General features: G+C 29.6%; 1 protein-coding gene across 2 annotated transcripts; it reads right to left on the reverse strand.

Annotated features, from left to right (window-relative positions):
- Positions 1–10,045: 10,045 nt before the first annotated feature.
- On the reverse strand, positions 10,046–12,868 carry LOC123302277. Of its 2 annotated transcripts, none has more exons than XM_044885141.1 (4): positions 12,778–12,868; positions 12,015–12,174; positions 10,890–11,254; positions 10,046–10,698 (listed from the first exon to the last, which is right to left on the reverse strand). In XM_044885141.1, exons 1-4 carry the CDS (start codon positions 12,853–12,855, stop codon positions 10,114–10,116), a joined length of 1,188 nt encoding a protein of 395 aa, XP_044741076.1. In that variant the 5' UTR covers positions 12,856–12,868; the 3' UTR covers positions 10,046–10,113. The 2 variants fall into 2 exon arrangements, with proteins under 2 accessions (XP_044741076.1, XP_044741077.1); XM_044885142.1 differs by lacking the exon at positions 12,778–12,868 and adding an exon at positions 12,293–12,337.
- Positions 12,869–13,754: the final 886 nt, after the last annotated feature.

The raw sequence follows: 13,754 nt of genomic DNA on the forward strand, positions 1-13,754 counted from the left end.
TGTAAGTTTAAAAAAAAACTGCACTCGAAAGACACGGAAGAAGTTTAAGTAAATCACTTAAGAAAGTTTTTGATTCTTATTGTTTTAATAACTCATTGAATAAAATGAATGTACACAACGGCAATGAACTTGATTCTTTCTCTTTGAACAGTCTACAATCAACTAAACACTGTTAGACCAACTGAAGAAGAATATTTTAACTTTACCATCGAACTGAATTTAAAAAAAAATATAAATGAAACTTTAAAACAATTTCAAAGATGCCCCACATAGCCTCTATATATGAAAGTAAAAGAATATATGTAATCCGGAACACTTTCAAAAGTTCAAAATTTTGTCCGGTTTTGAAAAATGGTCCTGCAAAGGAACCCCGGACACAATACATTGATTTTTGGTTTCGGTTAAAATTTTTTGAAATCGAAATCGATTTGAAATCATGCTGATCAAAAGATTTTAGGAGCTCAATTCTCAAAAAGGCTTCCCCTTCCGAGCTACGACCCTTCAAAGGTTATGCCTATATGAAGTGCTCGTAAGGGAAGGGTTTTTGAAGGTTGAGTCTTTAAGAACTTTTGATCAGCATGAAAAATAAATGCATGTAACGTTTGCAACAGAAATTTTATGGGCCTTTTGACGATTGGGCGAATAATTTTTGAGAGATTAAGTAAAATCGTATTGATATTCCGGACCAGTTTCATTAATCGATACCTCAGAAACTTGGATCCATGGGCGTAACGATGAGAGGACAGGTCAGAGCTATTAACCCCTCTTCTGGAACTGATTGGCCGTTGATTTAATTGGCTAAGTATGTGTTTTAAGGTTTTTACAAACTAGTGTTGATTTTATGAAAATTTTAGACTAGAATTATCTGATTTTCCCGCCTCTAAAAAAGTCTAAAGAAGAGACTTCCTGTTTTGCCTCCCCTTAGACCAAAAGGTGATTGATTTAGATCTTTCCATTTTGGATGAATGAACACCAATGGCAAAATTTGTACCTACTTTTAGAATCAATTTTAAAATCTGATAACCTCAAAACGCAACGAAACAAATGTTAGCCTGGTATGGGTACCTAGACACAGGGACATTCCGGGAAATTGTGAAGCCGAGAAGCTTGCTAGAAATGGTACAATGCTGCTGTAAACAAGTATCAATAGACATTCGGGAATTCCATTTGCGATCTGCCAGTTGCTTTTCAAAGAGGATATCTTAAAAAGGCCAATCTTAGATGGAAAGAGGAATGTACTTGTGATACTACAAGACAGATATGGTCAGAGTGTAATCGCAGGCGTTCCGAAGATCTTGTATCACTTCTAAGGACCTCTATTAGCAAAATAGTTGCGGTTTCTACAGATCACTGGTTAGGTGACAGGCACGCTGAAGTCACAGTGAGAAGGAGGAAGAAACGATGTCTCATCTTCTCTGTCAGTGCCAAGCTCTTGCCTCCATGAAGTGCCTTGCCTCACTTCAGAAAACTTAAGTCCTACCTGAAATCCGTTGACGCCAAAGCACTCCTGTTGTTTTTAAACAGCTCCAAATGGTTCATGGAGTAGTGGCCGAGGATGAACCAACCCTTTTTTGGTATCACAACGGACCCTAGGGTCTAAGTGTGTCCCACCCCAGGACAGCCACTCTCACCTAACCTAACCTAGAAATTTGAAGAAAACTTCAAATGAATTTTCGAGAAAAAATTACCTCCATATATGACTACTTACATGGAGGTACAGGTAATAATATAAATGAAACTTAAAACAATGTAAAAGACATGTTTGGAATCAGAACTCTATAGTCTAGGTGTAAAATCTATGTCAATGTCTCTACGAGTACGGGAACTAGGCTTCACCACCATATATTGAATATTTTATTAAAACAATACTTTTAATAAATAATAAAAAATGATGCTTAAATTTTACTTTTTTTAAAATTTTTATTTTTTTATTCAAATAACGAATCAAATGGTCCAATCTAATTATAATGTTTATTGGGTAATATTTAATTTATTTAATTATTTTATTGTTTTTAAATTTTTAATTTTTCGTTTATTGTTTGTTTTTTTAAATAGTTATTGCACGGAAATTGTGATGAAATTGTCACAGATTAGCAAATTAATTAAAATATTATTCAATGCATCTTTGTTTATCAATTTCATTTATAATTTATGGACCATCCATAAATTACGTCACACCAATTTTACGATTTTTAATATCCCCTCCCCACTTGTCACAGATGGTCACATTTTTTAAGACCCCCAACCACTGAAAAAAAATGTCCAATTCCGATTTGATTATAGCTCATATTATAAGGTAATTTTGACCCAAAAAATTCAAAAATCGATTTTATTGGACGGTAGAGCTAGTAATTTCCTAGAAAAGTGAAATTCAAAAACAAAAAGAGATATCAAGTTGAAAGTTTTATAGCGTGTTCAGGACGTAAATAGAGGATATGAGTTCATAAATGCGCAACATAGATCAATTATGTGTTGGGTCTATAATTGCGTGTTGGAATTCACATCACGAGAAAAGCAGGGCACAAATTTTAGTTTTTAAACTAATATTTTAAATAAAATTATAAAAAATTAACATTTTCGAAATGAATTCACTATCTCATCCTAGACTAAAAACATCTGTATCTTCAACTTCAAAGGTATGTAATTATGAGATTTTATTGTCATTATCGTGATTGTAAAGCCAGTATCACACCAAAATGTTAGTGTTTGAAAATCGATTTATTACGAGCATGGGCGTCCTTACGGGGGACACGTGCGCCTTCAATAATTTTCGAAATTTTTGAAAACATAATAAAAATGGGGATAATGCATTTATGATTCATTTTTTCGTAAACATCACTGTGTACCCGTGAGAGCGCAAATTAGGCGTAAATTGTATATTAGGTATTATATGGGAATATCAGTTATATTAGTTATGTATGTGAGACATGCATTTATGTGTAATGTGATAGAGTAATCAACACTGTCTATGCATGGTATTTCAACAATTAGTTCAGTCAATTGTTCGTTTTCACTTGTTAAAATAAGATTTAAGTAAATCCATGCATACTACATTTTTTTGAGATTAGTCTTTCCTGGCCAATTACCACAGCAACGGCTGAAAGACGTCTAAAAACCTATCTAAGTAGTAAAATGCGAGAGGATAGCCCAGCAAGATTGACTTTGATGGTCATTGAAAGACAAAATACAGCTGTGCCGATGTTAGATGAAGGTAGCTCGATATCTTGGTCGAAAAACTTGCTATGTATGTTATAAGAATTGACTTACATTAAGATGTAAATCCATTTTTTCTACTATTGGTGCCTCTATCCATTTTTCCTACTATTGGTGCCCCCCGAATACTTTGATCCTAGGAACGTCTATGGTGAGATCATAAAATAAATCGAAAGATTACGGTGCAAGTAGCAACAATCGACCATTAGAACAAGCATATTAAAAAAAATAAACAAGTAAAAAGACAAGATTATTTAAAAAATTACACTATCTCATAAAAAGAAGATTATATAAAAAAAGATTTATTTCCTTTATTACACCCGGAAATAAAACGATACAACTATCTTTGTTTATTTTAGAGATGGAGAGCAGTTATATTTATTGTCTGTCCGTTATTTTGATTTGAAGTGAAATGGTGGGACTATAATAAGTCGGTCAAAGACTCTTGGTCACTGAAGCGGGTCATCCTGAAACCACCTTCTTACGTTTTATTATTGTGTATTGCATGTATTAAAAACCGTTTACAACGTCTTATAAATGTGTTTATGTATATATTGGTGATTCATAAGTCTCTATCTATTTTAAGGTATTTTTAAGGCGAATAAAGTTGTAAGATAAAGTTGTAAAAAAATTTGTAGAAGCATTGTCCGCCTCTGTTAGCTGTATACAAGTTATTAAGTATTATTTTTACGATTTTACTTGATTTTTTCTGATTTAATCGGTAAACTTAAAATTTCCGGAAATCGATTCAAGAAATATCTCGAATTATGCAATTTTGAAAAAAATCCATATAATCGAAAAAAATTGTTCGTTTCCAATTTGATTCAAACTCATTTTATAAGGTAATTTTGACCCAAAAAATTCAAAAATCGGGTTCATTTGGCGATTGAGATAGTAGTTTCTAAGAAAAAGGATATTTCGGATTGATTTTTGACGTTATCTCGAAAACTACTCCTTCAAATATTAAATGAACCTGATTTTTGAATTTTTTGGCTCTAAATTAGCTTATAAACCGAGTTTTATTCAAATAGGAAATGAAAAATTTTTTTCGATTTTCGGCAATTTTTTTAAGGGGTACCCCTTTGAAAAAAATCGATATATTCGAAAAAAATTGTTAGTTTCCGATTTGGTTCAAACTCATGTTATAAGGTAATTTTGACCCAAAAAATTCAAAAATCGGGTTCATTTGGCGATATAGCTAGTAATTTCTTAGAAAAATGATATTTCGGATCGATTTTTGACGTTATCTCGAAAACTACTCCTCCAAATATTAAATGAACCCGATTTTTGATTTTTTTGGCTCAAAATTACCTTATAAACTGAGTTTTATTCAAATAGGAAACGAAAAATTTTTCTCGATTTTTGGCAATTTTTTTAAGGGGTACCCCTTTGAAAAAATCAATAAAATCAAAACTTGCTTCGAACACGCTCATTAAATGAAACATGGACTTTTGAATCATCTGTATATGCGTACATATTTAAAGAAATCATTACCAAGGTATCACATAAATTATTTACTAAAAAACCTCTAAGGTAAACCACCTTAAGATTAATAATTTCTTTATTGTAATCAGTCTAGTTTTTTATTTATTTTTAGAATAGTTTTGATCGAAATTCGAGTTTCATTTTTACCTCTATATACAGATTATAACAATTGATTGAAGAGGTTTTTTATTTATGTCAAAAACTAAACTCAATTCTTGATAAATGCTTGAGGCGTTCATTGTTTTTATTAAAAGCCAAGGACAAGGTCTTGTTGAAAGTACTTTCACCAACCCTCATTCTTTTAGAAAATATAAAGTTTCTTTAAATTAAATGGTAATGTAAACCTTTAACATTTAGCGTTACTCCAACTGGCTTTTTTTGACATGATTACAAAATTTTTACAATTTTTACTCTTCAGTGGCGGATATATTGTATTTATTAAAATATTAGACAGCTAAATTACTAAAGTATTATATTTTCAAAATCTTATCTGAAAATTTCAAGAGAAATCGGCGAAAACTTTTCGAGTCATTCAACAATAAACGGCGAGCACTCTTAAACGCGCGTTTCTCAAAACTATGTTTTTCAGGTCGCTGATCACTGTCATTTAAAACCTACTCGGCGGATTTAAATGAAATTATACAACTTTTTAAAACATATTAAACTAGTGCCTGATTTTTCAAAACTTTTTTTATAAACAATTTACTGTTGCCTTTTTTATTGAAAATTCGAGAGTAAATAGTCTGGAGCCGCCATTTTCTTTATTTTCAAAAAAAGCTTCGATCAGGCACTAGATTAAGTGTTAGAATACTAAATTTTTTATTTGAATGATTTCGGATGACTTGTTAAGAAGTTATGATGGTCACCGCAAAAACTAATTTTGGAATATCGGCCGGATACATAAAGCAATAACTTTTTTAATAATATTTTCTTCTCAAATTTGGGTGAAATCAAGTTGAAACATGATATAATGATTTTTACTTATATAAAATAAATAAAATTACTGAAAAATATTAAAATACTTGTTTTTTTTTTTGTGTCTCCGACCGCACTTAATCCCTTAAGATATTCCCACCAGACTGAGAGAGAATGCAATGTCTTAAAAGATAAAAAAATCTATGTCTCGAATTTGTAGTTGTATTAGTGCAGTAAATGTGTTAAAGCTTCAACGAATACTCTTATATATTGCATGTGTATGCTTTTGATTGAACTGTAAATAGACAAAATCGGATTTTCCGCGGAGATAGATATTCTTCATTCCATTAAAAAAAATAAATAACATAATGGGCGGATCATAAATGATCAAAATAAAATAAATCACGTTTTAAAGTTTGTACTAAAATCATCTTAGCTCGTTGCCCTCAATTATAATTGACCATTAGTATTAGTTTTAATGATGTATGCTTCTTGTCTATTATGTATTATAAATATATATATAGTTTATTTTTTATATTCATATTATTCCATAAATTAAGAATTATTAGAGGTACGCATTTTTTGACTTTAATAAAGCCTTTGATTCCCTGAGCCATGTTTACATGCTAGAATCCCTTAAGCAAGCCGAAATTGTCGAACAATATATCCACTTGATTAAAAATATATCTGAAGACAGGTACCGAATTTGAACAAAAACGAGGAATTAAACAAGGTGATCCATTGACTTACTTGACTTAATTCCTTTAATCCCTAGGGGGACACAGGGCCGCAACAAAAGATCTCCAGCGAACACGAGGAGATTGTCAGACTCTTGACTTCACTCCAGGTTTTGCCTTCCAGTTCTGCCTCTTTTCTGGCGGATGATGTCTTCGGGAGGTTTTCTTAGCGTATGACGAATCCAGCCAAACTTCCTATGCTTGATGACGTCTGCTATCGGTGTTTGGTTGATTTTCTTCCACAGATCAACATTGGATATCGTATTTGGCCAAATTTTAGTAACTCTCCATGTTTGGCAACCGTAAAGTTGTAGATAGGTGATCCATTAAGTCTGGATATCTTCGACATTTTGAAAACAACCACTACAGTTAGTTTTGAAAAGCGTTGGAATGATCCGAATATAAAAAATAAATTATAGAAGTAATTTTTTATAAAAATATTTTATCTAAATCTGAAAAAACATTTTCTAAAAAGCTAATATGGATTGTGTTTATCGTATTTGAGGGAAAAGTATTTTCAATGAAAGGACACTTTCAATTAGATTGTTTACAAACAAATATTCAGATTTCTATCTTATCGATATTTAATCGGTATTTTTATTTAAAATGAAAAAATTATAGAAATTTTATTGTTTTGATACAAATAAAATAACACTTTAATTGTATACTGATACATGTAACTAGCGGAAAAAGCAAATAAAAAGAATTCTTGAGATTAAAGTGTTTATTTAATTTCATTAAAGCCATAATAATGGATTTCTACAAATTAAAGCTCGCCGATATTTAAAAATATCAATACCTTTTTTGTTGAAATATATTCAGCGAAAAGGGCGTTGCCAGCCGATGGCAAGTGGGTGCTTTGAACCATTTTTGTGAATCTCTAGAAGGGGGCAGCTGTCCCTACCTACCTCCTCTTGGCGACACCCATGATCTAGAACAACCCATATTCGATATTCCTCGTTATAAGCGGTTTTGACTGTATGCATCAAATTAAAATTTCATAATTTTTGTTCAAAAATTATAAATGCTTAATCACTTAATTATTGTAAGATGGTAATTATGACGTAAATATAGAAAATAGTGCACCATCATTGAAAATATATTTCTAGCCTACTTTTTTCTGTTCAACATGCATCTTACTTTCATAGTCAATTAGTATCTTAAATATCAGAAAAGAGCGTACCGGACACGCACTTAATAGGATTCCGTAGAAATTTGTTTTTTTAAATTCAATACATACACAAATCTTTTTGTTCGGGTAAGAGAACATTTTATTGTGTTAAAATGTGCGCATAGACTTCTACACAGCGATGTATATTGAACGAAGCTAAACCTTTTAGCCGATCTTCAGACAATTTTGATTCAAGATATGTTTTGAGACGACGCAAAACTGAAAAGGAACGTTCATTCGTCGCTGTTGCCATAAGTTTGCCATAAGTAAAACTGCCAGAACGCGAAAAATTTGGTAGATATTTGGAAATACATCTTCATTGCAAATAACGAGGGATTTTCCAAAGTTTAACTTCTTTGATCCAGATATCACGAAAAGCATCAACCTAAATTAAAGAGTATAGCTCAAAAAGTTGAGTGATAGAAGAAAAAATAATTTCATTTTTATAATCAATCAAAAACAAAAGAATGTCTCATGTCAAAATACATTTTTAATTTAACCCATAAATAATGACAATAAAATTTGATACTAAATGTTATAATTGGACACCGTAAGTTTAAAAGTGTGAGACCCTTATTATTATAATACACCTGTAACCACCGGAAGGGTTAAATTAAAGTGTTAGTGTCCTCAGAGTTGTTAACACCAGATAGCATGACATTTGAAGTACACTCTTTAATGCGGTTCGTACATATCTCTAGATCTCAAATATTCTCCAATCAAGTTATAAATATCAGAGATGATATAACAGAATTGAATAATAAAACAAGGCCAAGGTCAAATGACCTTACAAAAGTAAATCAGAATTAAGAAAGGTTTATTAAATAATTAGAGACTAAGTAACTCTGATTTAAAAATTAATTCGTTTGATTATTAATTTCATTAAAAATTCTCTACTACTCCCCCCCCCCTTCAAAACTTGAGATTTTGTATTTGAAAGTTCGTAGAATTTGAAAATGCAAGCAAAACGGAAATGGTCTATCCTAAAGGGGTGAGTTACCTACTTCCTTCTGAACCAGGATTTCGTATAGGTAAATTTAGCTAATAAAAGTTCGGTTAGTCATACACGTTTGTTTAAGGTACATCTGGACATTTCAGTATAATACACCAACCACCTTAAGAGAAGAAAAATTATTTGGTATAATTAAAAATCTTACGAGATTTTATTTGGTCAATTTAAAAACAAACATGATCAAGATTTTGCTACCATTCTGCCATCTCTGATAAATACAGAGTACCTAGTATGGCTCCAAACCTTTACTGCATTCACTATTTATCAAAACATTATTTTTGGAATCTGGAATATGAGGGACATACGGCTTGGAATATAAGGCTATTTCGGAAAATATTGTTGATTATAACCAGCAAAAAATGCTACCTCTCCAAATTTGATCGGATACTTCAGAAATCGTATATAGTTTCTCCTGAATCCCGATATCCACATAATTAGAATAATTTCATTATCTCTCGACTTTCAGGTTTATCTCCCCACTTCCCAGAACATTGAGATGGCAACCCTAAGTGAAACAGGTAGATAAACGGAAACGTAATTAGATGAACTCTAATGGAAAATTTTATTTCTACTATCAATATTCCTTGCATCTCGATTGATTAGGGAAACTAGCCTGGCGCCTAGGCTATTAAGATTATTACTCAACAGGTTAATAAACGCTACACATATTTCGTTACAATTCTCCGGAACGAAAATATTCAATGACGAATTTATTCAACCTAATTTTATTCGGTCAATCAACTGTAATCAACCATAGAATATATAACCTTACGGATAGAATGTAATCTCAACTAATTTATCAAATTGTGCGCTACAGACGTCTAAAGGTTGAACTAAAATTAATTTAGCAGGGAACTCCACCACATATTATTTCCTTTTAAATTGTTTATATTAATATTATTTAAATGTTATATGTAAACAAAAACAAATACCAATTTAAATAAAATAATTTTATTATATACATTAAAAATACATAACAATAAATAAATAAATACATTAAAAAAAAAACAAACAAAAAATACATTACAATACATTTTGTTAAAATATATCCCCTTAAGGACCCACAATAAAAATATTTAGCTAGATTATAAAATTATTAATTAGCTAGACCGGTTTCGATTGCTTTGGCAATCCTCTTCAGTAGCATTAAACCTCTTAAAATTAAAAAATCTTAAAATTAGAAAAATTAAAAAATATTTAAAAAACCGAAAGAGACCGCATCACACTGAAACAAATAATAATAAAATATTACCCTTAAAATTAAAATAAAATTATTTACCCGATTATAATAATAATAAATCTTTAAGTTACACCCTCTAAAACAATGTAACTGCCTGCTTTCACCTAAAACACAATAAAATATTAAGTTTTAATCCTAAGATAGGATTATCGTTATAAATATGTCAAAAAACCAAGGGATTAAACCTGAAAATAAAATATAAGATAAAACATTACAATAAATAAATTTACATTAATTTTCTAACAAAATATTTTAATAAAATTAAATGGGACGATTTTAGGACATCCTCACTATATCTAACAACCGAAAAATACCCAAACATAAAAGATTTGTTAATTATTTACTTTTTAGCATGTTTGTACTGGTCATGCAACTTCTTCGCGATTTTATACAAGCTACTACTATTGAAAGGCAAAGATCTTAAATCTTTACCGGCCAATATACTATTAAATCCGTTAAAATAAGTGAACACAATCATCTTGCAAAAATTATGCACAATATTAAATTTCAACTCCGTAGAATGCTCGCATTCTACGAAGTTGAAATTTACGTTCTGAAAAACCGTTTTCCTAATCACTTTTAACAAATGTTTTTTGTTTGGGTCATTTTTCAAAATAAATTTGGCAATATTATACGCCTTAGTCATATTTAATAAAAATTTACTATTTATATAATTAAGCCTAGTAGCAACGGCCCCCCCAAACTCTTTTTCGCGCACAAAATTTAAAAATTCATTTTCCTCCTCCTGCTGCAAAAACACATTATACTTACACTTCTCACACTTTTTTATTTTAATGTTTTTTAAGATGTACCCGCCTACATATGCAATAGCATTTTTTTCTAAATCATTGAAAATATTACTCAAAACTTCAGATGGAATCTCAACCGCTGTAATCTCCGCTTCTCCTCTCTCCTGATTTTCACTCTAATAAGAAAAAAAAAAACATTAGTAACAAATAAAAGTAATTTTTTGTAACTGTTTTCAGAAAATTTTAAAATCGATAAAAATAACTATTCTAACTATAATTTTTTAGAAACGTAGAAACATAATCAAGTTCTTAAATAAATTTAACAAAAGTTATCAATAATTGTTAATAATCAAAAGTTATTATTTACCTGTAGGATAAATGTTTGCAATGGAATCAGCAAATCCGACCCATCATCTTCACAATTCCCTCCCACAGAATGTTTACTAACTAAGTTAGTGACCAGAAGAGATTTGTAAAACGGTCCAAAAGCATGGCACGATGGATTCGACCACCGACTTCCTCGTTGACGAACTTTACCGAAAAAATTCTCTAAAGGATCTTGGTTCAAAAACCTGGGAACCAACGTCTTTATTCCAAGATCCTTTAATTTATTCGGACCAGGAACAGCTAATTCTTTCAAACTACCAGGCTCTTGAACCAATTCATTTGGCCTTGAAACATTCACCTCCAAAGTAGAATACGCCTCTTCCACATCTGCATTTCTCTGGACTTCTGGAAGAGTAAAAATAAATATGATATAAAAAACCATTTTTCGAACACGAAACGTCTCCTTGAATCATAGTTTACTTGATTCGAATGAAAAATTTCCTATTTTTTGATTATAAATATAGCTTTACAAATTAATTTCCTTTAAATTTCGTATTCTAATAGTATTTATTCTTCGATTATTTGATAATCAAAAGTTTCATAAATATTTGCAAAAAATAAAAATGGTATTTTATTGAAAATAAAATTTGTAATAACACTTTCGATCTTCTAGATCTAGAGTAAAAAAAAAAAAATTTTAATAATGAAATTATAAACAGACTGTGTTCTTAAAAACAATTGTCAATTTAAACAAAAATTGAAATAATTGTTTTATTTTAGAAATACCGTTTTGTAATTTACACAAAAATGAATTTAAAAGCTACATATCGAACATATTTAAGTGACGTATAATATTTATTTTTTTTAATGGTACGATCAACTACTTATTATCGATTATTTATTAACAATCAACTATCCTACAAAATAGAACTCGTGTATCAGAAATTGGCATAAAATTAAAATAATCGGATTCAAAAAAATTCAATTTGAGTTTGTTTATTTACATTGAGTTGATTGGTAATAGTAAACTTATACAGTTATAAGATTACTTTCAAAATTAAAAAGCGTTCATATAAAGAAAACGTTTTTGTAAAAAATTATATTCTTTTGATCACGATTTATGTTATTTTATATAACTTCATTGGATTATAACTATTTATCTTACCTTTATTAACCGGCAAAGCAGTCTTTTTAAGATTTGTAACATTGTGAAATGTAGCATATTTCATTTCTTCCGGAAAGTGTTTATCGCAAATACGGTAAGATTTTCGTTTTGAAATATCCAAGTCCGGACGTCCAATGAATGTAGCCCAAATCTTAAATCGCTGTGGACAAAAATAATAGTTATCATTTGCGTTTGTATTGAAACTTCTTAAAAATTACACGTCTTAATTATAAGAAACTATGTATTCGACCACTTAATTTAGTGAAATATAATCATACCATTTATAAAAATTTTTGTCATTAAATGATGTACACATTTATTAACAATATTCCAATAATTCACACATTAGATTTTTTAGGTTGGAATTTTGTGTTTTTTTTATTAAATTTATAAAAAAAAAACTAAACAATTGTAAGAAATGACATACTTGTTGACTTAATTTAGTAAATATACTCAACTCATGCCATCATTGGAATTTATTATTTAAATAAACATTTATTAACAGTAACATGATACGTCCACATGAGATTTTTAGGTTAGGTTACAATTTTTTGTATTAAAATTTATAAAAAACCAAACATTTTAAAATTGTAAGAAATTATGTATTCGTTCAACTTAATTTATAATGAAATATACTCATTTCATGATTGGATATCTTTTTAGAAATTCAATAATGTACACATTTAATAACAATAATCTAATATTTCCATATGAGTTTATTAAGTTAAAAATTCAATAAATAATAATTTGAATATGTACTTACATTATCGCCAGGTAACACATGCATTTTTGTTTCACTAACTTTACTTTCGCATCCAGGTACACCACAATTGATTCCCATTTTTATTTATTAAATATTTTAATAATTCACAAATAATAAATTTAAATGTATCTATCAGTATCTATACAAAAATTATTTTGTAAATAAACATAATGACAGTAGACAAAACTATTTATAGTCGATAACATAGAGTACAACATATATTTTTTCTTTGTTTTTGTTTAAATCAGCGCTACAGGTAGCAGAATCGGAACTAAATTTATCTAAAAAGTTCCCATAATGTAACAAGGATACGAGATTTCAGCGTATGGTAATCAACCGATGACACATCTCCACACATCTCTGCTGTAATAATTTATTTAACTTTCACCCATAGCGCCATTTAAAAAAAATGACATTACTTAAGACAACATTAAATACAATCAGATCATGTAACATAGTAACAACAAAATTTTTTAGCATATCATACGAAAAAAGTCCTTAAATAGTAATAAAACTAATTGAAAATTATTAAAATTTTCTTATAAAATCTTTAAAATACCTCATATCGGGTATTTAACGATATTGAACGAAATAATACGAGGTAAAATCATGATATAGGAACATAGGTATGGATAATGGAAGTACATACATTTAGTTTAAAATTCCCACTATCATAAGGTTATTTGATCATTTCGATCATGTTCATTGAATAATCGCTGTTCCTGAGAAAAGTAATCGGGGAAATTGTGCCTTACAAAATGTATTTTAGTCATATGATATAATTTAATCTAATAGTTCGTCGCTAGAATTGAATATCTCAAAAAAATGTTTGCCATTTTCTCAATTTTTGTATGCACTTAAGAAGTTTTAAAAATAGGGTAATCTATTTTTTTTAAATTTAGATAAAAATCATTTAATATAATAATATTTACCAAAAAATACAAAAACGAATCAAATAAAATTGTAAAAAGGGGATT

Source organism: Chrysoperla carnea, chromosome X (assembly GCF_905475395.1).
Source record: "Chrysoperla carnea chromosome X, inChrCarn1.1, whole genome shotgun sequence".
In the NCBI taxonomy this organism is placed as follows: domain Eukaryota; kingdom Metazoa; phylum Arthropoda; class Insecta; order Neuroptera; family Chrysopidae; genus Chrysoperla; species Chrysoperla carnea.